The 24,588-nt window shown below is 41.7% G+C and overlaps 1 protein-coding gene across 2 annotated transcripts in view; it reads right to left on the reverse strand.

Annotated features, from left to right (window-relative positions):
• The window catches only part of LOC127028995 (protein mono-ADP-ribosyltransferase PARP8-like), a 159,773-nt gene that overhangs the window by 39,177 nt on the left and 96,008 nt on the right, over positions 1-24,588 (reverse strand). For both annotated transcript variants that reach the window (XM_050914675.1, XM_050914674.1), the window contains exons 7-14: positions 22,632-22,726; positions 13,602-13,662; positions 11,831-11,921; positions 9,527-9,593; positions 7,080-7,205; positions 3,805-4,369; positions 1,439-1,492; positions 1,240-1,335 (exon numbers count right to left, since the gene is read on the reverse strand). In XM_050914675.1, the coding sequence (XP_050770632.1) occupies positions 1,240-1,335; positions 1,439-1,492; positions 3,805-4,369; positions 7,080-7,205; positions 9,527-9,593; positions 11,831-11,921; positions 13,602-13,662; positions 22,632-22,726 (1,155 nt within the window). The remainder of the gene's footprint in view (positions 1-1,239; positions 1,336-1,438; positions 1,493-3,804; positions 4,370-7,079; positions 7,206-9,526; positions 9,594-11,830; positions 11,922-13,601; positions 13,663-22,631; positions 22,727-24,588) is intronic.

Here is a 24,588-nt window from a genome sequence, read left to right on the forward strand (position 1 = left end):
GTTCAGCATGCAAAATTCCTGGTTCCCAGTTATACAGGAATGAAAGGAAGGAAGAGCTGTGTAACTGGCCAGTCCTTGGGCATACTGAACCACAACAGTGCCCCTGGACTAGGTCACTGCTAGATCGAACTGTTGCCGTGAAAGGCTGAAATCAAAGACTCAATAGTCTAGGGACTATTAAGTAGGTATTCTTTATTGCAGCGCTGGACACACAGGGGATATCTCCTCCTATTGTGTGTGTCCGGTCAGGTTAATTGCATAGCTTATATACAAGCTCTACATACATATTCATCAGATTTCCAGGAACTCATTATACATATTCACCAGATTTCCAGGAACTCATTATCATATGCAAATGTCTCTTGGGCATGTCTGTTTATGTCTCCAGGTGGTCGTCAGGGGTCTCTGGATGAAGGATATACTCTTCCTCACTGTGTCTGCTGGCTGACCTCTGTTTTTGCGCATACTCAGTTCTGAGATCATGTATATCATGTCCTTCAAGGGTAGTCTGTTTTGGTTGAGGTGCTTGTTTTGAAATTTCTTTATCTTTATGGTTCTGCGTAACTATTTTCTCTAAGGTCAAACTGTCCTAGTGACATTATTTAGGAGCCTCTTGTCTCAGAGCCTTCCTGACTTCCCCAAAACAGTAAAAATCCAATTTGGTCCAGCCACAACAATTCTAGTAAGTGGAAAATTCCACATTTACAGGCATCAAGACACTTCACAGAGCATCTCCTTCTACTGCTTTTTTTATCACATTATGGAGGATGGTTCATTCCAGTGGCCCATGAGCAAGAGTGTCAGAAGAACTTCATGACCTTGTAGCATTAACACCCATGTATCTGAATACCCTGGTCATGGCTTGATAGGAGCTAAAGGACTGAGGTGACTCTAAGCTTTTAAAAGAGTGCCAGAGGACTGGGAAAGCACTCTAATGCACTTCCTCTAGCTTATCCGGTTATGACTACTCTAGCACAATAGTGTTCAGTGAAATACAACCCTCCTTTATATTTCTATGATTATTATACAAGCCTGCTTTCCATCTCCCTTGCTTGCAATACATTTTTTCAAATTTACAGTAAAATCTAGTTAATATGCATTACATTTTTGCATCTTAAAAAGACATTAGGATGAAACATGTCTGAAATAATTCAATAGTTTTATAACAGGTTTGTATTGTCCATTGCTATTTAAGGCATTAGAAAATACATTGTTTATCCGAGCAAGCACACCACTTACCCTCAGCATAGGGCCATTCTGGAACACATGGGGTTCGTCACAAACTACACAGTATTCATTCAATACTGGTATCCGCTGCTCAGCAAATTCAATAGTCTGAGAACAATGAAAATGAGAAAAACAACATTTGCTTAAAAATAATTAACAGTCAGCTCATGCTCCATAGTGTTTCATAAATGGATAAGATATGACATCCTACCTGCACAAGAAAGCCACGGTCTCGTACCAGAATGCATTTTGCACCATAATTTTGCTGCAAGGAAAAAGTTCAGGCAACTTCAGTGTTGGTAGACTAATTATAAGGAAATGGTAAAACATTTGTATTTTTTGTGTGCAAATATGTTAAACAATATTTGCATCTAAAAAGATCTCTCATTTGCATAAACCAACCATTACAAATAAACAATCCTTTTACTGTTTGCTGAGTGTGGGGTAGATTTTTAGCATTTCTTTTTAGTTCTTAAATCTGATGAGGTTTTGTATCTCAGCATCCCAAAGCCTTTAATCTCAAATGGAAACACCAGTGCCTTCACTCCATTCTAATAAACTGGCATTTGGTAACTTCCTTTAAATTTTAACTGCATATTGTCTGTCCAAATACGGGCTATATGCTTAGGCTTGAATGACTAATATAACTCTCAGAACAGCTGAAAATCTTTTTCTTTTATATATTTACTAAGATCTCACTTCTGTGAGCACCACGCTGACAGACCTCTGTGCTCAGATCCCGCTCAGATCCCACTCAGATTCTTTCTGCCTTTTTATTTCAACGTACAACAAATAAATTAGAAGGAACTTTTGTTATAGGAGTCACTAAGGTACAAAATTCCCTCTGGGCTGATATCTATCTCAATCAACCCTTGTTTTGAATAAGAGTCAGATCGGCTCCATTTACAGCTTTTTTGGGTTTTGTTTTTGCTTATAGTCTTATTTCCTTTCATTTCTCTAACTGCTTATTTGGGAAACTTTTCCCTTTTTTCTCCTGGGAAATAATCCTCCTAATTGTATTCATATATGAGATTCAAATATTTAAGCTGAGAACTGAAGAGAAGTTAGGGTCCTGATTCATCGCTTCCACATTCCACTGACTTCAAATTGCAGTTAGGCACCCAGGTTACCCATATATCTGGTGCCTGCATGTAAAATAGACTCTTGATGTCCTTCTGCTAACATCAGTCAAACTGCACCTGACCATGTACGTGATGATTTTCCCTCAAAGTAAATGCATTATAGCAATAAATTACTGGTAGTTTTTATAGACTGTCAAGCAGGGCTTGCATTTTTTCCATATCAGCTGATAACATCAGTAATGAAACTACTTAGTCAACTCTTCATTATCTTATCAAAATCAATGAGACTTTTTATATTAACTTCAGGAGAGAAAAGTCTGCTAAGTTAAGACATCCTTTGTTGATTCAGAAAAAAATGAATCTCTAAATTGTGACAAGTAAAAAGTCTATTGGCTCACCTTAAATTAATTTTGCTGTGCACGTTACAGGAACCAACCATACAGCATGTATATAAATGATTTTGTGATAGTATATCACTGCTTTTAGATTTGATGAGTATAGCTCACAGCTTATTAAACTAATTTACCATGAGACATAACACACACAATGTAACTTCATTATTCAGAATACACTATTTTGAATATATGTATGGCATTTCAAGCAAGAATCAGCTTTTGCATGCTGAGAACATCAAGATACCGCCAGGCTTAGGGAGTGGAGAGGACTGTCTCCTAAGTGTCTCTCCCTAGGTCTAACACAGAAAACAGACCAGTGCCTTGAAAGAGCACAAACAGACCCACTCTTTCCTCTAAAGTATAAAAGCCATCTTTTAAGAGGCAGAGGCAGAAGAATTAAGTTTGAGCTCTCTCTCTTAAATTTAAAAATATGTGCTACCCTTTGTTTTCCCAATTGATCATGTCTCTGGGGAAAGAAAGGGGGGCAGTGTGGGCCTAATTCCTTCCCCAACCTCTGGCTGCCACCAGTGCGTTTGAAGGTTAAACCTTTCACAAAGCACAAATGCACAAGAGGTGAGCTGAATCATGACTGCATTCCTTCCAGTATGATGATGATCACAGCTGAAAAGACCAGAAGGAGAGGTGACTTGGCACCCGAACAAGCCAACGGACGGTTGCTTCCCCCACAAAGCAAACAGGGAAATGAGAAAAGACCTGTGTGACCAAGCCAATTTTGCAGCACAGAAGCTCACACTCTCCCTTCTTCCTGCAGCAAGAAAGGAGGCAGGGAAGGAAGTGGATGATTGAACCTTTCCCATGGCCAACAGCTGTACATTGAGCTGTATTCAACGTGAGATGTAAAATCTCTGTCTTGACCTAAGCAAATTCTGGTTTTATAACTTAAATATATGTGCATGCACAGTTGTTTAAATCCTCCTTAAAAAGCTGACTCCATTGCTCTTGTCTTCCAATATATTCAATATATCCAATATATTCACTAACATATGTCCTAAGTATTAATGCCTTTGCATAATAAGCATAATAGTACATTTGGAAAATAGTAGGAGGAAAATGAGTAGAATAAAAAAATTATTACGCACAGCAGCTTGTGAAGGTGATAATGAAGATGGTGTTAAGATACCAATAAGCCCTGAGGTAAGAGAGAGACTCCTGCCCTCTGCTATGGTGGACTCCTTGAAAGGCTCCATTTTGGATGATTTAGGGGCATTGGAGTAAGTCTTGCTGAGTAACTTGTGATTCTTCAATCCATCCAATTCTTCCATTCTAAGATTACTGGAGTAGGACCTGCTTAAAAGTTTGTGGGGCTTCAAGGTGCTGTTTTGCTCACATCGAGGGTCCCCAGAACATGACCGACTTAATAGCTTATGGGGCTTTAAAGTGATGCACTCCACCTGCTTGACAGCTGCAGAGCAAGAACGGTTCAACAGTTTGTGCGATTTAATAGCTATTGTTGGTTCAGCCCTAGGGTCACTCGATAACAAGCGGCCAAAGGTTCTGTGAGATTTTGTGGCACACATATCCTCTGCCTTAACTGTACTAGAGTAAGTCCTTCTCAGTAGCTTGTGAGTTTTGGAGATCCCATCTTGTTCTGACTTCAGTTTTGATTTATTTTTACCACAGCCAGGTGGAGGATAACTTGGCGACCTTAAAAATAAAGAAGGGGAAGATGTAGTTGGAGAATAATCAGTCTTGTGCAAATCAAACAAGTAAGTCCAGACATATGTACAAATTTTTAAGTGCCACCTGTCTTTATGTATTTGACTAGTGATAAACACAGCCCAACATTAAAAAAATGAGCAATTGTATGTAGGACTAATTTCCCAATACCAAATAGACATCTTACTCCTATTTATACACAAACTCATCCATTGAAAAGATGACTAACTACTTAAGACAAGTTAGAGCTATATCCTTACAGCTCTTTGTAAAGGTCCCTATGTCTCTAAACAAACCATTTATTCAGGAGATTATCTTTGAAAGGTGAGGTGATTCTCCCCCTCTACTCCACTCTCGTGAGACCCCACCTGGAGTACTGCATTCAGCTCTGGGGCCCCAACATAAGGAGGACATGGACCTGTTGGAGCAAGTCCAGAGGAGGGCCACGAAGATGATCAGGGGGCTGGAACACCTCTCCTATGAGGACAGGCTGAGAGAGTTGGGGTTGTTCAGCCTGGAGAAGAGAAGGCTCCAGGGAGACCTTACAGCAGCCTTCCAGTACTTAAAGGGGGCGTACAAGAAAGCTGGAGAGGGACTTTTGACAAGGGCATGTAGTGATAGGACAAGGGGTAATGGCTTTAAACTGAAAGAGGGTAGATTTAGATTAGATGTAAGGAAGAAGTTCTTTACTGTGAGGGTGGTGAGGCACTGGAACAGGTTGCCCAGAGAGGTTGTGGATGCCCCCTCCCTGGAAGTGTTCAAGGCCAGGTTGGATGGGGCTTTGAGCAACCTGGTCTAGTGGAAGGTGTCCCTGCCCATGGCAGGGGGGTTGGAACTAGATGATCTTTAAGGTCCCTTCCAACCCAAACCATTCTATGATTCTATGAAATGAAAACTACATATTTCACATAAGATTATATCACATTTTTCTTATCAAAATCTATCTTTCCTATGTAATCATCATGGCATGATCCCATTAAAGTTATTGTCTTCTGGACACAGCATAACAAATTCTATGTCCAGATCCAATGGAAGATATAATGAGCAGTGAAACTTGCAGGCAGTAAATCAAATTTAATTCAGCTGAAATGAACATTTTTTTTAAAAACATCACAATAATCTGGGTGCTTTGTGGAAGACAATTTGATGCCCTTCTCTCCTGTTTTAGACAAATTCTAGCTCTGTAACACTAGAAATGAGAATGTGAGGGACCTAAATTATGAATGCAGAAAGTAAAGAACAAAAGGTTTTTATGAAACAACATTCACATGAACTGTCACATTTCTATAAGGTTCATGTTCACCTGTCCTTGCAAAGCAAGAACCAGTATCAGGTATGCTGAATCATTTTTCTACACTTTACAAGCAACCCTAATCTTTGGAATATTTTTTGGGCTTCGATCAAATAGAAAAGAAGTGAAACCCCAAGGGGAGAGGCTGACAGGTTTCACCACCCTGTTAGCAAGTGGTGACAGTGGAAAATGCATATGGAGGTTGCTGACTCACTGTTGCAGTTGGCTCATTACCACCCTTGGGCAGACAGGAGGTAGGAATGGTGCTCTAGGGGGAGAGAGAGGGTCCCTGTGTTTGGGCTGAATGGTCTTTGGACAGGCACTGCAGCAGCAGCCAAATCAAGAGAAGAAAGATTGGGCTGGCTTTTGTATGCCCTTTCTGAATAAAACCAAACCCCAAGTTACAGTCTGTGCTAGGCAATGGTGCATGGCATGGTAGGGAATGGGTAAGCTTTCTACTTAAAACACCATCTTCCTCTTCTACCTTTGAAAAGACAAATAATCTTTTGTTATCTTTGACATTCCTCCTTTCTTCAATGTGAGTGATCACTGTACTCCCTCTCTTTTTTATACATGGAATTTAGAATGGCAAAATTCATCAAAAAGAAGGAATGTTCAAAGAAGCATTCAATTCAAATGTACAGAAGGGGTGATCTGTCAACCCTTCATAAGCAGGAAAACATGCTAGAGTAAATAGTCACATTCTTGAAAGAGGTAAAATCAGAGCCTGATTTTACAGACACTTAAGAGTATGAGTAACTGGCAGAAGTCATAATGAATTCAAATGAACTATTCACAAACTACTTCTTATGTTTTTCTTCTTGTTCCTTTGTTCTTCGAAATTCTGTGCCTGCATTTCAGAAGTGGTGAACATTCATGTACTCAAACAGTGGAGAGGGGTGGGTGCTCAGCAGCGCTAAAGATCAGTCTTTCATTAATGACCATTCTAGTTTTAAAAAATTAAAAATATACACAGCTGTGGAAAGAACAGCTAGACAACCACAAAATTATATATATATTAAAAATATATATAATATGTAATGTATATATATAATATAAAAATAATATAATATATATTTTATATATATTCTTGCTATTCAAGTAACAGTCAAATGCTACCAAGCTAGTAAAGATACAAATACAACCAAGTTAAGTAATATAAAATGAATTATTTCCAATTCTAGATGAATCATGGCTGTTTCAGAGAGCAGGGCACTGAAATGCTCTGCCTTCAAATAGTCTTAGAAGTTGCAATAGTACCTAGTTCGCTTTTGATGTCATGCAAGGCAAGGACTGGAAACCCATGAGGTAAGATATAAATAGAGCACTTCTCTGTGGAGAAAAGTCAACATTTCACCTTGTGAAGTCTGCTGTGGGGTGGTAACAACTCATTTTCCTTGCTATTACCTGCGCAATGTAGAAAAGATGTGCAGAGGAGATTTCACCTTTTTGTCAGATGCCTTCTTATTGTGCGTACAATTAGATTTCTCTTTGCTGTTCTTCCACTGTTGTGTAACAAATGTCTGCATGATTCTGCAAATTAAGAAAGAAAAAAAGATTTTATCCTAGCCAAGACATACTCACTTTAATACTAGGGTCTCAGTTCACCACGCAGGTGACATGATGCAATGTCCTCAGACAGTTTCTCTGTCACATATGTGGACTGACGATTGGGTGCTTCAGCTCCTCAAAAATGCTTTTTTTTCCCCACATAAAACTAATTCACATGGAACTCTTATTGAGAATACAGTCTGTGTAAACAACCACTGCAAGACTTATATAATTATGCCTCTCATGGAGATCTAGAGACAAACTGATTCAAAGGCATTCTATCCAACTATAGGCATCTGTCTCTCCAGTGACTACAGAGGTAGGCTACAGCACCCACACTGCTCAAGTAGGAGCATATTCTCCTAAAGCACAAACATGAAGGTAGGGATATCAAATATTATACTACCCAAAGGGATTTACAGAGAAGACAGAGCCAGACACTTCCCAGAGATGCACAGCAAAAGGCAGTGGTCACAAGTTGTAGCAAGTGAAGCTAAAAAACAAAGGCTATAAAGAAAAGACATCCACAGAAGAGTGGTTAAGTACAACAGGTTGCCCACAAAGGCTGGAGATTTTCACAGCTCAGCTGCCTGAGGCCCTGAAGTGAACTAATCTAACTTTGAAGTCAGTGTTACTTGGAGCAGGAGGTTGCACTAGGTGACCTCCAGCAGTCCCTTCTAAGCCAAATTACTCTGTGACTCTGTCCTGGTTTCGGCTGGGACAGAGTTAACTCTCTTCTTAGTAGCTGGTACAGTGCTGTGTTTTGGATTTAGTGTGAGAATGATGTTGATAACACTCTGATGTTTTAGTTGTTGCTAAGTAGCGCTTATCTTAAGCCAAGGACTTTTCAGTTTCCCATGCTCTGCCAGCAAGCAGGTGTGCAAGAAGCTGGGAGGGAGCATAGCCAGGACAGCTGACCTGAACTAGCCAAAGGGATATTCCATACCATGGAACGTCATGCCCAGTATATAAACAGGGGGGAGTTGGCCGGGAGGGGCGGATCGTGGCTCGGGAACTAACTGGGCATCGGTCAGCGGGTGGTGAGCAATTGCATTGTGCATTGCTGTTTTTTTCTTCCCCCCCTTCCTTTTTTGTTATATTCCTTTTCATTACTATTATTATTATTATATTTCATTATTACTATTGTTAGTATTATATTTTACTTTAGTTATTAAACTGTTCTTATCTCAACCCACGAGTTTTACTTTTTTTTTTTTCCTTTCCTCCTCCTCACCCCACTAGGAGGGGGAAGGGGAAGCGGCTGCGTGGTGCTTAGTTGCTGACTGGGGTTAAACCACGACAGACTCTAATCTAGCAGTGGGGGTCTATGAGTGATAAATTCAGAGTGGAAGTTGGTATGGACTATATAAAAAATTTACTGACTCTTCAAAGATGAATATCCTGTTGTTCACAGCCATGAGGAGCCACGGAGTTCACAGGTATTCTGACTTCCGCTCAACTGTGAATTATGCAGATATGTACCTGAAAATGTCTTATGGGAAACTTTGGTAATTACCCAGTGCACAAATCAGAGACAGTGTAAGTACTGAAATGTTTTAAGAGACTTTTCATGCCTGGGGAGCTTTTTATTTTTTTTCTTCAAAGTCATGTACCATAGAGATTTTAATAACATTGCTTCATTTGTATGATTACGAAAACACTGCACTGAATTTCTTTAAACACCAAACAGCAAAAGATTTTTTTTCTTAAGGGATTCTTACTGTTGTAAGGGTCAGATATTAAAGCCTATATTCTTGTCACTTTATTACACATACACAAGCATATGTGAAAAGATGACTCAGCAAAATGTTATTAAATTGAATTGTACCATGAATACATGAAACTGCTAATTTTTTCAACTATTCTTCCCTCTTTGTCCTCAAAACATGGATGGCCTAATTACTGTGGTACATCCTAGAGGCCACCATGAAAGCATAGCCCCCTTAGGGTATGCATGATGCTAAAAAAGATTCCTGCTCCAGAGGCTTCACAATCTAAGCAAAAACATGAAATGGAACACTCCTAGCTACAGTCTTTTTGAACTTTTGTAGCTTACTTCCTAAAAGGCAGTAAAGTGACAGAAAACCCTGGCAGGCAGCACAAATCAAGTTCTCTCCAACAACTGTCAAAACTGAACTTAAAAAGGCAAAACCTGTTATTTTTTATTTAAAGAAAAACAAGTTCAAAACACTTTGATCCAACTAACCTGACAACCTGTGAATTTTATCCTACTTGACATGGTCTGGGAACTAAAGAGTGTAATATTTACTTAAAAACAGGGGTTTACACTTTTCCAGACTTACTTTTTCAGCTGATGTCCCAGCCCAAATCTTTCCTTAGTAGAGATCTGAAATACATCCACAGTTGGCACTACGGAAAAAGGAGATATTGTTGATATATGAACTTAAAGCAATAATCAAGAACTCATGACCATACAAGTCATATTTAAAGACCCTGTTCTATCTGGACCTTTACTATAGGCAATGCCATTGAAGCAATGGTGAAAGCAGACATGTCATCTAAGTCTATGAAGAAATGAATGGTCCTTTTTGGAATATTAGCCAATATAATTTGTAATTTTACAAATGAGTATTTTAGAAATTGAATTCCCCAAAATGTACCTCTTCCCACTAACTTTAATTACATAAATGTATCTTTTTTTTTTATATTACGGAAGTACTAGAGAGCAGCATCAGATTAAATGTTATTATTCAAATATAATCTCATCTTTTAAAGACAAACTGATGAATTTTTCAAAAGGGGTAAATGATTTGATTAGGGATAGTAATGTCTTTAGATTGTCAAATTTAGGACACATAGTAGGGGGAGAATATTTTCAATGAGAATCATCATACCTAGATCAGCAATCTTAAAATCTGACATCTAGACTACAATTGTTGTCTAAGCTCTACAGCCAGAGGAGACAGCCTGGTACCTCCAAAGGCTGATTCATCCTAATGTAAGAAAGACAGGTTTCTAAGGCACATGGGAGAAACTGCCCACAGGTACAATAATGAGATAAGGTATTAACTAGAAGAATGACTATCTAAAATCAGGATATTAAACAGCTACAATGCGGTATGTATATCTCCCATTGTGCTTTGGAGTATACTGCATTTCTGTTTCTTTTATCAATGAACAGAAAGTACTATAGGAGAAAAATATGTAGCATAAAGTTATGGCCCAGTAGTCTCAAAACAACATAATTAAGGGGGAAGAGTAATACACAGAGAAAGGGTTTTGTTAACACAAGAGATGGTGGATCTCATTGTCCTTTTCTGGTAAATAAAGAAACATGGCTGCAACAGCAGCTGAGCTCATAAAACCAGTAGCAGCACTTGCCTCTGGCCCTGATCTTATCTTTCTCGGTACTCAGGCACTCCCACAATCAGTCAGCTGCAGAACTAAGCTTCCCGTTTTAACCTTGTCAATGGTGCAGAAGATATCTTGTTGTTACTTCTCATTTCACTAGATCATTTCTTACTGCACGCTGCTTTTCATGCTTCACCCTCTCTTATTTGCTGCACTTTTTTATTTTTTAAATTACATTTTGATAGAAATATTCTGAATACTAACACTGCTACCTGCTATGGCAAATACATATTTTAAGATCTGCATATTTACAAAAAAGATTGAAGCGATAAAATACTGACAAAAGACCAAAGTCAAGCAAAAAAAATAATGACTGATGTAATGAAATGCTTATTTGAATGAACAGAATATAGCTTATAGTTAGAATCGGCAGACAACATATCCTATAAAAATAGCTCATTGGGACAGATTTTGCTAAACATATTATGACTGGAAATACCTATTCATTTTCCAGAGGCAGAATTCTCCCACAGATACAAGCCTGAACTGACAGCTTGCACTGGAAGCCTCCGAAGCCGGGCAAGTTATGATCCAAATTACACACAGTTCTGACTTCCCATTGTAAAAATGTATCTGAAGATGACTCTTGCATATGAATGTTTCCAAATCTTCAATCATCATCTCAGTTGATTCTTCATGAGTTTGACCATTTTTACTCTCATGAGAAAGCTTTACTCACATAACAACCAGAGAGTAGGATGTCAACATAACATTTAAAATTCTCATTCAAATTTAAAGATCCCCAGAGTTCACACAGTCATACAGAAATCAGAAGCTGGCAGGATAATTATCACGGCCTGATTCTTCAAAGGTACATGAAAAAGGGCATATTAATGTGCTGCACAGATCTGTGTATGTATACCTTATCAGTGATATCTGCATCTGTGAAGATGATCCCTGATTTCCAAAATCAGGAAATCACATATTAGAAACTGTCGATCTTTATTCCTTAACCCCTGGTTCCTAGGGGAAGCAGCTGCATTTCAAAGGATATCAAGAAAACAAGTTCCAAAACTCAACCTATGAAAGTTTAAACTAGATGCCCACATCATTATTGAGGGTCTAGCCATGCAAATATATGTAAGCATAATTTCAAACCAGTAGAACTGCTCACAGCAGTAGATTTAAGCACATGCAGGGTCAAAGATTTGGCAGTGAATGAGTATCTATCACCTAGTACATGGCTCAGACCGAGACACCATACAAGGCACATGAAGAATACACAGGTGACTAACCTGGACCATTTAAGTACTGTGTAAGTGAACAGTGCAATCGCACTATTATAGGCTCTGTGCGAATTACATCCCAAGCCACAGCAATCTCTTCCTAGTTCAAGATAAAAAGAAAACAACAGACACCATTAGCCATCATGAGGAACTGTTGCATTTTGTCAGTCTACCTTAGGGTTGTTATAAACACCATCCATCCATTTACCCAGTCGTGGAATATCTACTCCAACTTTAAACTTGAAACTTAGGACAAACTATTGCCTGCTGATGCCCCTAAGAGCAGTGTTAGACTGCTTCCAGTTCTTGAGTATGCTCATTTAAACTGAGCACAGGTTTCTATACAACACTACATCTGCAGTGCAGGCAGACATGTTCCCATCCATCAAGAGATACTGCTTCAAAGCTGAGAAGCAAAGGAGCAAAAAAAGATGGAAAGGAAACTCATCCCATAACATAGGGCAAAGGAAACATTTGCTCCTTCTTAAGACTGGTTAAAATAATTCAAGGTATGATCAGATTTTCTTAAATTTTAGAAGAGCCTGAGAACTTATGTGCTGTGCTGACCTGAGAATATGACTGTCCTGGTTTCGTCTGGGACAGAGTTAACTCTCTTCTTAGTAGCTGGTACAGTGCTGGGTTTTGGATTTAGTGTGAGAATAATGTTGATAACATGCTGATGTTTTAGTTGTTGCTAAGTAGCGCTTATCTTAAGCCAAGGACTTTTCAGCTTCCCATGCTCTGCCAGCAAGCAGGTGTGCAAGAAGCTGGGAGGGAGCAGAGCCGGGGCAGCTGACCTGAACTAGCCAAAGGGGTATTCCATACCATGGAACGTCATGCCCAGTATATAAACAGGGGGGAGTTGGCCGGGAGGGGCAGATCGCGTCTCTGGCATTGGTCAGTGGGTGGTGAGCAATTGCATTGTGCATCACTGGGGTTTTTTCCCCTTTTTTTTTCCCCTCTTCTTTTTTTGTTATATTCCTTTTCATTATTATTATTATTATATTTCATTATTACTATTGTTAGTATTATATTTTACTTTAGTTATTAAACTGTTCTTATCTCAACCCACGAGTTCTACCTTCTTTCCCGATTCTCCTCCCCATCCCACTGGGAGCGGGGGGCAGGGGAGTGAGGGAGCGGCTGTGTGGTGCTTGGCTGCTGACTGGGGTTAAACCACGACAATGACATATCTGTGCAAAAGCTAATGATGCCCCTAAAAGCACTAATTTTCATTCTGCATCTAGAGGACAGGAAGTTACTGCACAGATGAGGTGAGGAAGTGTGGAGTTAATGACAGCATAACTGTTACAGAAGCCATGGTGCCAGTTGACAGCACCACTGTCCTGTCTCCTTTGCCACTCAAGCCTCTCCCTAATCAGCTGCAGATGTTGAGAAGCACACAGGAAAGCTCCAGCCAAGGTCTTCTTCCCTCCAGGACTCTATGAAATGCTTTCACCTAACTAATGTCTAGGATAGCAAAAAAAAAAAAAAAAAAAAGTATTTCATTTATATCAGTTAAAACATTTACCATTCACAAAGCATGTTTGAAAGGAAATACATATGCAGTAAATAAAAGCCTACAAAACATTTTAACAATGTGATCATAAAAGGAAAAGGAAACCTTTCCACTGAGTAGCAATCAATAATGTGACAGCCACTTGTGAAGATCAAGCCTCTGAAAAAGGAACATCTCAGTGGTTGTCGAGAGAGTCTGATGTGTAGCAGAATTAAATGGGTATTAATGTTCATTATGTAATCCTGTGATTAGATTACTTACATCAAGAAAGCTAACATCAATATGCAGATCAATATCTACATCATCAATGGCTCCATATTCCCTGAAAGGAAAGAATTACATTATATTACATTAGAGCTCTTTAAGATACTCTTCATCTCAGAAGTACTTATAACAGAGAAGATTTTATAAAGGATAATCTTGTCTGTAAAATCAGAATGGTGATAAAATACACATTTACATAGATTGGATCAATATTCCCAGTGGGTGACTGCTGCACTGAAACCTCCTTTCAGTAGATCTTGCTTAAATAGGCTAAATCATTTTTCTACTAATTCCCCCAAATTCTCTCTCCATTGCTGCTATGTATTTTTGTCTCACGTATTGCACAAATAAATCAAGAAAACAATAATGGTCACATGCTGCTCCTATTTATGACAAAAGAAAACCCTAGTTAATTTTCAAAAGTATTTTAGGTTAACAGCCAGCAACTTAAGGAGAGACTTGAGATAAATCATTGAAGACAAATACAACATAGCCTAGAGAGTGGCATATTATACCTGTGATATTGCTTCATACATTCAAGAATTTGTTTGTCAAAACATAAAGATTGCCCTGTAATGCACTCAAGGCAATAGTTACCTTATTTTATCTGTTACATGTAGTATTGCTGGAATCTCCAAGGTGCAGATTTAACTTATGCTCATAGGTGTTTCATTGCCGTCTGAAATCTTACATTTAAAGTGTGACTTTTCTGCCTCTTATTTTCTGACTCATTCTGATTGCCCTCCCCCAACATACTTGAAGACTTCTGAAAAATAGGGCTAGAAAATACTCATTCATATACCTAAATAAAAAATTACTTTCCTTTTCATTTAAATTACTTAAGTGGACAATTCTGTAAAAGTGCATTCACTCTCAATTTTTCACAAATTAGCTTCTAGTCAATAGGTTTTTGCTCTACACTGCATTTATATGCTTGTTCTCACAATGACTTCCACGTTTTTCTATTAAACTAGACTAAGACAGTACACAGTAGCAGTTGTGCATAAATAAGTTGATAAGGTAATTTTGAAATACAAAAATATTTTTGTGAATATAACTATCTCCTAACAAAGTGGTGTCTCAGCCCATGGTAGGACCTAGCTCGCACTGGAAATGCCTTGACCTCTTGTGAAATTTTGTGGAGGGAACCCCTTCCACCAAACCTCGGCATCCCAGTGGTTCTCTCTGGTAAGGTCAAACCCAAAGTCTCTCTCTAGATCAGACGCATCCACACATGGGGCAGGTGAACAGCTGCATTACCTAGAGGCTTCCCAGCCACCCTTACAGCTGTTCAAGTCTGGACACCCAGAGCCATACAGGCACTCGCTGACCTCCTACAGCTCACTGAAGACCTGACTTTGAAACAGTGAAATTCTCCACCTACTGAATGCCTTAGCCACTATGCTACACAACAGTGACCTCAGATTTTTTTGTAAATTTTCCAGAAGATCCAAAGAACAGATTGCTATGAACTCCTAAGTAATATTTATGAACACAGGCTGGTGTTACATGACTGAGATGTACATGACATGGCTGTGAACAGGCATAAGTTTATAAATTAAACAGAAACATAGTTGAACTAACTAAACAAAGAAATATTAGTGGAAGAAAGGATAAGATAAAAATAAGTTACAACTGTGGAATTTCCATACTCACTGAAATCCCTTTGCCCCCACTCCATTACCGTCACAGAAAATGGATTTTAGACACATGATGCTGACTCTAGTTTTACTTCTCCAAGCTGAAAGGGAGGAAGAAATGTTTTCTACCAGTGCCTGAAGCTTATAATCTGCTGCCTACAATGGCTCCAAGAACACATCTTGATTTTGAAGCTCCCAGAGGTCCTCTGTCCATCAATGCATAAGCAACGTAAATAGATACTGAAGAGTTTGGATCAGTCAGTCCAGAGGGCTTTCTCATGGCTTTGGTGGCCAGATTTCAAAGGGCAGTGGTGAAAAGCATGCAGGTATAGGAATTTCCCTTTTATATGTACAGTTGACTCTCTGACAGCAGGAGACTACTAAAAGAGGGTCAACTGTCTAGGAAATAAATATGCATCTTAGTGGGTGTCACTGTCAGACAGACTTGTTGCAGTCACAAAAGTGGAGCTGCAGGAGAGGGATGAAACTGAATGCTTAATGCTGTGTACAGTGAGCCCAAGGAGATCACAATGCTTCCAATGAAACAGCTGATTCAATAAATTAGATGCATTAAAGTTTTTGAAAGGTTACATATAATGTTTCAATTTTAGGAGCCTTAGATGGCCTATTATCAAGGTATTCTCAATTTCATAGTTATCAGTTTGGCAACTAAAGATTTATCTCATTCGTTTGCTTGAATATCTCATTCTTTGCTCATGAGCTAGCAGGGCTCATTGATAGAGCTTTAAACTAGTGTGTTTGGTTTGTGTAGTGGGGGAGGGGCTACAGGGGTGGCTCCTGTGAGAAGCTGCTAGAAGCTTCCCTGGCTCCAACTCGGACCCGCCTCTGGCCAAGGCTGAGCCAATCAGCGATGGTGGTAGCGCCTCTGTGATAGCATATTTAAGAAGGGGAAAGACTGCTGAAAAGAAGAAGAGCTACAGTGAAGAGAGGAGTGGGATGTGAGAGAAACAACTGCAGACACCAAGGTCAGAGAGGGAGGAGGGGCGCCGGAGCAGAGATTCCCCTGCAGCCCCTGGTGAGATGGCAGGCTGTCCCCCTGCAGCCCATGGAGGGTTAACGGTGGAGCAGAGATTCCCCTGCAGGCCATGGAGGACCCCATGCCAGAGCAGGTGGCTGGGCCTGAAGAAGGCTGTGACTCTGTGGGAGAGCCCACGCTGGAGCAGTTCGTGGAGGACTGCAGTGTGTGGAAAGGACTTGAGTTGGAGAAACTCATGGAGGGCTGACCCCCGTGGGAGGGACCCCACGCTGGAGCAGGGGAAGAGTGTGAGGAGTCCTCCCCCTGAGGAGGAAGGAGCGGCAGAAACAACCTGTGACAAACTGACTGCAACCCCCACTCCTGCCCCCCTGCACCGCTGTGGGGGGAGGAGGTAGAGGAATCTGGAGCAAAACTGAGCCTGGAAAGAAGGTAGGGGTGGGGGGAAGGTGTGTTTTTAAGATATGGTTCTATTTCTCATCATCCTACTCTGTTTTGATTGGTAACAAATTAAATTGGTTTCCTTTTTTTCCCCAAGTCGGGTCTGTTTTTTTGCCTGTGACCATAGTTGGTGAGTGATCCCTCCCTGTCCACTGAGCCTTTTTGTTGTATTTTGTCCTCCCCATCCCGCCAGGGGGGAGGAGTGAGCGAGCAGCTGCGTGGTGCTTTGTTGCCAGCTGGGCCTAAACTAGACTTGAAGGGGGAGGGGGGTAATATCAGGCTTGCCCATGGCAAGCTGTGAGACAACACGCCAAGGTTAGAGGGATGGGGTGCTAGCAAGGGCCCTCAGCCTGTTGCTCTGAGACTTGCTGGCTACACTGGAGCACACTTGAAGTCTTACAGAGAGGAGCCAGGGGCTCCTGAGGTAATAGGAGCTAACAGGGAAACACCAGTGAAATACCTCAAAGGAATTAAGGGGTGTTCCTCTAAAAAGGTGACATGGCCGACAGCCCAGCTGAAGTGCCTCCACACCAATGCACGCAGCATGGGCAACAAACAGGAGGAGCTGGAAGCCACTGTGCTGCTAGAAAGCTATGACCTAGTTGCCATTACTGAAACTTGGTGGGATGAATCCCACGACTGGAGTGCTGCTATCGATGGCTACAAGCTGTTCAGAAGGGACAGGCGAGGAAGGAGGAGCGGAGGGGTTGCCCTCTACGTCAAGAAATGGATAGATTGTGAAGAGCTGTCTCTGAAGAATACCCACAAGCAGGTTGAAAGCTTATGGGTAAGAATTAGAGACCGAGGCAACAAAGGGAACCTTGTGGTTGGTGTCTACTACAGGGCGCCCTGATCAAGGGGAGCCTATTGACAAAGTTTTCTTACTCCAGCTACAGGAGGCATCGCGCTCGCAGGCTCTCGTCCTGCTGGGGGACTTCAACCACCCCGACATCTGCTGGAAAAGTAGCATGGCGAGCTGTAGGCAATCCAGGAGACTCCTGGAGTGCATTGAGGATAACTTCTTAAGCCAGGTAATAGACAGCCCTACCCAGAGGGGATGCGATACTGGACCTGATGGTCACCAACGCAAGTGAGCTAATCAGTGACGTCAAGATTGGAGGCGGCCTAGGCTGCAGTGATCGTGCACTGGTGGAGTTTGCAGTCCTGAGGGATATGGGACAGGCGAAGAGTAAAGTCAGGACCCTGAATTTTAGGAAAGCAAGCTTCCAGCTGTTCAAGGAGTTAGTCAATAGGACCCCCTGGGAAACTGCCCTCAGGGACAAGGGAGCAGAACAGAGCTGGCAGATCTTTAAGGACGCTTTCCATAGAGCGCAAGAGCTCTCGATCCCCAGGCGTAAGGAATCAGGAAAGGAAGGCAAGAGACGGGCATGGATGAGTCAAGACCTGCTGGTCAAACTAAAGGGCAAGAAGGAAACGCACAGGCAGAGGAAGCAGGGACAGGTATCCTGGGAAGAGTATAGGGACGCTGCCCGGTTGTGTAGGGATGGGGTCAGGAAGGCCAAGGCATGGCTGGAGCTGAACTTGGCAAGGGACGCAAAGAATAATAAGAAGGGCTTCTATAGGTATGTCATCCAGAAAAGGAAGGTCAAAGAAAGTGTACCCCTGCTGATGAACACGACTGGCAAACTGGTAACAATGGACGAGGAGAAGGCCAAGGTACTCAACAACTTTTTTGCCTCAGTCTTCACTGGCAACCTCTCTTCCCACACCTCTCAAGTGGATGGACCTCAAGGCAGGGACTGGGGGAGCAAAGTCCCTCTCGCTGTAAGAGAAGATCAGGTTTGTGACCCCCTGAGGAACCTGAACATACAGAAGTCTATGGGACCCGCCGAGATGCATCCCAGAGTCCTGAGGGAATTGGCTGATGTAGTTGCCAAGCCACTCTCCATGATATTCGAAAAGTCATGGCAGTCAGGTAAAGTCCCCGGTGACTGGAAAAAGGGAAACATTGCACCCATTTTTAAAAAGGGTAGAAAGGAGGACCCTGGGAACTACCGACCTGTCAGCCTCACCTCTGTGCCTGGGAAGATCATGGAACAGATCCTCCTAGAAGCTATACTAAGGCACATGGAGGACAGGGAGGTGATTCAGAGGGACCTTGACAGGCTTGAGAGGTGGGCCCATGCGAACCTCATGAAGTTCAACAAGGCCAAGTGCAAGGTCCTGCACATGGGTCAGGGCAATCCCAAGCACAAATACAGGCTGGGGGATGAAGGGATTGAGAGCAGCCCTGTGGAGAAGGACTTGGGGGTGTTGGTTGATGAGAAGCTCAACATGAGCTGGCAATGTGTGCTTGCAGCCCAGAAGGCCAATAGTATCCTGGACTGCATCAAAAGAAGCATGACCAGCAGGTCGAGGGAGGTGATTCTCCCCCTCTACTCCACTCTCGTGAGACCCCACCTGGAGTACTGCGTCCAGCTCTGGAGTCCTCAGTACAAGAAGGACATGGACCTGTTGGAGCAAGTCCAGAGGAGGGCCACAAAGATGATCAGAGGGTTGGAGCACCTCCCCTATGAGGACAGGCTGAGAGAGTTGGGGTTGTTCAGCCTGGAGAAGAGAAGGCTCCAGGGAGACCTTATAGCAGCCTTCCAGTACCTAAAGGGGGCCTACAAGAAAGCTGGAGAGGGACTTTTGACAAGGGCATGTAGTGATAGGACGAGGGGTAATGGCTTTAAACTGAAAGAGGGTAGATTTAGATTAGATGTAAGGAAGAAGTTCTTTACTGTGAGGGTGGTGAGGCACTGGAACAGGTTGCCCAGAGAGGTTGTGGATGCCCCCTCCCTGGAAGTGTTCAAGGCCAGGTTGGATGGGGCTTTGAGCAACCTGGTCTAGTGGAAGGTGTCCCTGCCCATGGCAGGGGGGTTGGAACTAGATGATCTTTAAGGTCCCTTCCAACCCAAACCATTCTATGATTTGAGACAGCCAGCATGGCTTCACCAAGGGCAAGTCTTGCCTGACCAACCTAGTGGCCTTTTATGATGGAGTGACTACATCACTGGACAAGGGAAGAGCTACAGATGTCATCTATCTGGACTCCTGTAAGGCCTTTGACACGGTCCCCCACAACATCCTTCTCTCTAAATTGGAGAGATATGAATTTGATGGGTGGATTGTTCAGTGGATGAGGAATTGGTTGGATGGTTGCATCCAGAGGGTAGTGGTCAACAGCTCGATGTCCAGATGGAGATCAGTGACAAGTGGTGTCCCTCAGGGGTCTGTATTGGGACCAGTACTGTTTAATATCTTCATCAATGACATAGACAGTGGGATCGAGTGCACCCTCAGCAAGTTTGCAGATGACACCAAGCTGAGTGGTGTGGTTGACACACCCGAGGGACAAGATGCCATCCAGAGGGACCTGGACAAGCTTGAGAAGTGGGCCCATGTGAACCTCATGAGGTTCAACAAGGCCAAGTGCAAGGTCCTGCACCTGGGTCAGGGCAACCCCCAGTATCAATACAGGCTGGGGGATGAAGGGATTGAGAGCAGCCCTGTGGAGAAGGACTTGGGGGTGTTGGTTGATGAGAGGCTCAACATGAGCCAGCAATGTGCACTCGCAGCCCAGAAAGCCAACCATATCCTGGGCTGCATAACAAGAAGGGTGGCCAGCAGGTTGAGGGAGGTGATTCTGCCCCTCTACTCTGCTCTGGTGAGACCCCACCTGGAGTACTGTGTCCAGCTCTGGAGTCCCCAGTACAAGAAAGACATGGACCCGTTGGAGTGGGTCCAGAGGAGGGCCACAAAGATGATCAGGGGGCTGGAGCACCTCTCCTATGAGGACAGGCTGAGAGAGTTGGGGTTGTTTAGCCTGGAGAAGAGAAGGCTCTGGGGAGACCTCATTGCGGCCTTTCAATGCTTAAAGGGGGCTTATAAGAAAGATGGGGACAGACTTTTTAGCAGGGCCTGTAGTGATAGGACAAGGGGTAATGGTTTTAAACTAAAAGAGGGTAGATTCAGACTAGATATAAGGAAGAAATTTTTCACAGTGAGGGTGGTGAGGCACTGCAACAGGTTGCCCAGAGAGGTGGTAGATGCCCCATCCCTGGAAACATTCAAGGTCAGGGTGGACGGGGCTCTGAGCAACCTGATCTAGTTGAAGATGTCCCTGCTCATTGCAGGGGGGATTGGACTAGATGACCTTTAAAGGTCCCTTCCAACCCAAACTCTTCTATGATTCTATGGTTTCCTAAACCCATATACAACTATTTGGATTTTAATTCCCCACGTCCTCAAAATGTAATGAATTTCCACTTAATTTGAAAAGGTATAGTACACCATAGTTGTAGACATGCTCTCTCTTCTTAGACTAAAATAACAGAGCTTATTGTTTAGAGGTTAATGGGAATTGTTACTTGGAATATATGTATGTGTCCTGGTTTCGGCTGGGACAGAGTTAATTTTCTTTTTAGTAGCTGCTACGGTGCTGTGTTTTGGATTTAGTGTGAGAATGATGTTGATAACACTCTGATGTTTTAGTTGTTGCTAAGTAGCGCTTCTCTTAAGCCAAGGACTTTCCAGTTTCCCGTGCTCTGCCAGTAAGCAGGTGTGCAAGAAGCTGGGAGGGAGCAGAGCCGGGGCAGCTGACCTGAACTAGCCAAAGGGGTATTCCATACCATGGAACGTCATGCCCAGTATATAAACAGGGGGGAGTTGGCCGGGCGGCGCGGATCGTGGCTCGGGAACTAACTGGGCATCGGTCAGCGGATGGTGAGCAATTGCATTGTGCATCACTGGTGGTTTTTTGTTTGTTTGTTTTTTTTTTCCCTTTCTCCCCCTCCTTTTTGTTATATTCCTTTTCATTACTATTATTATTATTATATATTTCATTATTACTATTGTTAGTATTATATTTTACTTTAGTTATTAAACTGTTCGTATCTCAACCCACGAGTTTTACTTTTTTTTTTTTCCCCCCCTCTTTCCTCCTCCTCACCCCACTGGGAGGGGGAAGGGGGAAGCAGCTGCGTGGTGCTTAGTTGCTGGCTAGGGTTAAACCACGACAGTATGCCTAAGGTTATTATCTTTTCTGTATTTTATTACTTGGTTTGTATGACAAATTTGATATTTTCTTTGTAATACATCTGACAGGTTGGTTCCATCTTGCCTACCTGTTATTTTTATGAAATTATTAAGATTACATAGATGGAAAATGAAGTTATAAAAGTCCTGAAGCATATTAAAAATATCATACAGCTATGCCCTATGGCAGAATCATGCACACTCATATATGCCCAACAGAATTTTTGTGTAATTACTCTTTGCAATCCATCCCTGACTGAGGTTCCACCACTTCCCTTTGTAGGATACTTTAGTTTCCCACAATTAGAAAGCTTTCCTAAAATCTAATCAAATTCTTGTTTGTTGCTAACAAAGCTAGTTTCTTAATGTCTCTCTCATGATGACAATAGAGAACATTTGATCACTCCTCCTATCTACAAACAGCTTTATTTTTTGAAGAACTGTTATTATGTCCTCTCCTTCTGTCTTTTTTCCAGACTAGACAAATCCAATTTCAGTCTTTCCCTAGGGAAAACATTTACTAAATCTCTTCTCATTCCTCTTGTTCACCTCCAGGGTAAAAGACAGGATATGACAGAAAAGAAGTTTAACAAGGGTTTAGAGTAATGCTGAATAGTAATTTTCAACAAAATACAACAGCCTAATCAAATACCGACTGAACTGCAAAAGACAATGATGTTTTAGAACAGGCTTCCAGGGCTTGTTCTCAGCATAGCCAGTTGTATCAGTACTCAACCACAAAAAGAAAAAACAAAACCAGCATTATTGCTAGCCAGCAGTTCTCCTTCCTTTTGCCACAATATACAGAAATCATCAGAAGAGACTTGTGTTTTGGCAGTGAGGGAAGGTCCACGTGGAAGTCAATCTCCAAAACGTTAAAGGTTCCACAGTACAGAAGGGTCAATGACATACCTGAGAGATACTGCATTAGGTCCATAGATTTCTCTCACTGCTGTCAAATCAGCTTCCAGCTGTGGGTGCTTGTGAAGTTCTCCATCATAGCTAACCTACCGGAAAAAAATATTCTAGGAATTCTTATTTATTTCATTACTGGCACCTAATCTAGGCTCTTGAAAGTTCCCCCTGCAAAATATGCTGCATAAAGATTCCTTAATGCCATGCTCAGAAAGGACACTGTGTTGATAAGCTGAAGCACTGAGGTGGTCTAGCTCTCCTAAGCAATGCAATTTGCAAAGCAGGCACTTCTGCATCGAAATTCCAGAGGGTCCCGCTCCTGTTTGTGGGAAGAGAAGCTGCAAAGGACTCATCCCTCTGTCCTGTCTTGTCCTGGGGTCTGTTCTGGGCCACGTGCATTTTAAAACTGGTAAGTAGGAGAAGAACCAGATCTCCCCAGTCATAGCATCCCAGTCCAACCACTACAGGACGAAGGTTTGCTCCCTCTTGCTTGTTGTCACACTCTCATATATTTTAGACACAAAATGGCTTGGGCTCAACAAGAGAAGCACGAGACTATACTATATACTAAGTGTCTCAGCGTCTAAGTTACATTTTCAATCTACTCATTGGCTGTATTTGACTATTCTATCTACCAATGCAATTATATCAGATCAAAAAGAAAAATAATTAAAGAACACTTTCCCATTTTAAGTATTTTACCAAAGAAGGTGTAGAAACATGTGTTTAGACATCATCCCCATTTTTTAAAACTCTGCATGGAAAGTGGAAACAGTTATGTTAGTGCTTACAATATAAAGAAAAATTGTGAGCTGGTTTGGTTGGGCTGTATGAAGTCAAAATAATTAATATCCTCCTATCTTCTACAAGGACCAAAATACCTTTTTAGGCTTGTAACAATCTATTAAAAGCCTATTACTACTTTCTCTTTAAGTAATATGCTCCTGATTGTGTGAGCCTAATTCTACTTCTTTACACCAATTAGAATGACCATAATTCCACAAAAGTCGATGAACTCCCTAGATTTGGACAGATTCAGAAATGAGAATAGGATTTGGCTTGTACCTTTGACAAATTCAGAGAGCAAAGCACAAGAGTGCAATTTATCCCTTTAGACATATATACATCCTTATACGGGAATTCCTGCTGAGAATTCTTGCTATTGCAGAATCGTATCTAACTGCAGTACTGTTTCTTCCATTTGTACATTCAAATCTGTAGGAGACCAGTGCTGTGACACTTTCAGCTCTGATACCTAGAGATGTACTTTTCAATCTAATTAAATAAATTTCAATAGAATTAAAATAATAATCAGTTGATCGCTTTTTACATGTGAAAATTAGCAAAGAATAATTTGATTGGACTTAGAATTCTTGAAATATAAGGCACAGAATTCATCAGCATAGCATGGGCACGTATTTATCAGAGGTATCAACGATATTCATGACCAGAAGGGTATAAGCCAAGTATCCCTGCCTTGTTTGGGCAGGCATGTCAGAATAATTTCCCAAGTAGAAGAGCACAGGAAGAAAACTTTTTATTATAATTTTTTTTTCCACTTAAGGTAGGAGCAAACCAATCCTTTTTACATGCTCATTACTCAAAGATGAATTCTTTAAAGATGCATCAATAATTGCTGTCCCGCTTCCAAAGAGAGCGCAGCAATCATTTCACAAATCGTAGCTGTGGCTCACCCGTCACCTTTGTTGGTCCTAAACCACATTTTTTAAGCAGTCTTCTGTAAAATCCAAAAGGAACACTATGCAGAACATGGAACTGCTCAACATAATGCTTTCTCCAATCTATTTTCTGATGGTAAGAGGTTATGAACTCAAAAAGGAAACAAAGCAGTGTTCTGGCAAATTGTAAGATCACAGTGTGGTATTTTCCATCCCTGAATTAGTGCCACAGACATGCTGATGTACGCAGAGGAGACTGCCAGAGTTTTGTATAT

Source organism: Gymnogyps californianus, unplaced genomic scaffold (genome assembly GCF_018139145.2).
Source record: "Gymnogyps californianus isolate 813 unplaced genomic scaffold, ASM1813914v2 HiC_scaffold_56, whole genome shotgun sequence".
Taxonomy (NCBI): domain Eukaryota; kingdom Metazoa; phylum Chordata; class Aves; order Accipitriformes; family Cathartidae; genus Gymnogyps; species Gymnogyps californianus.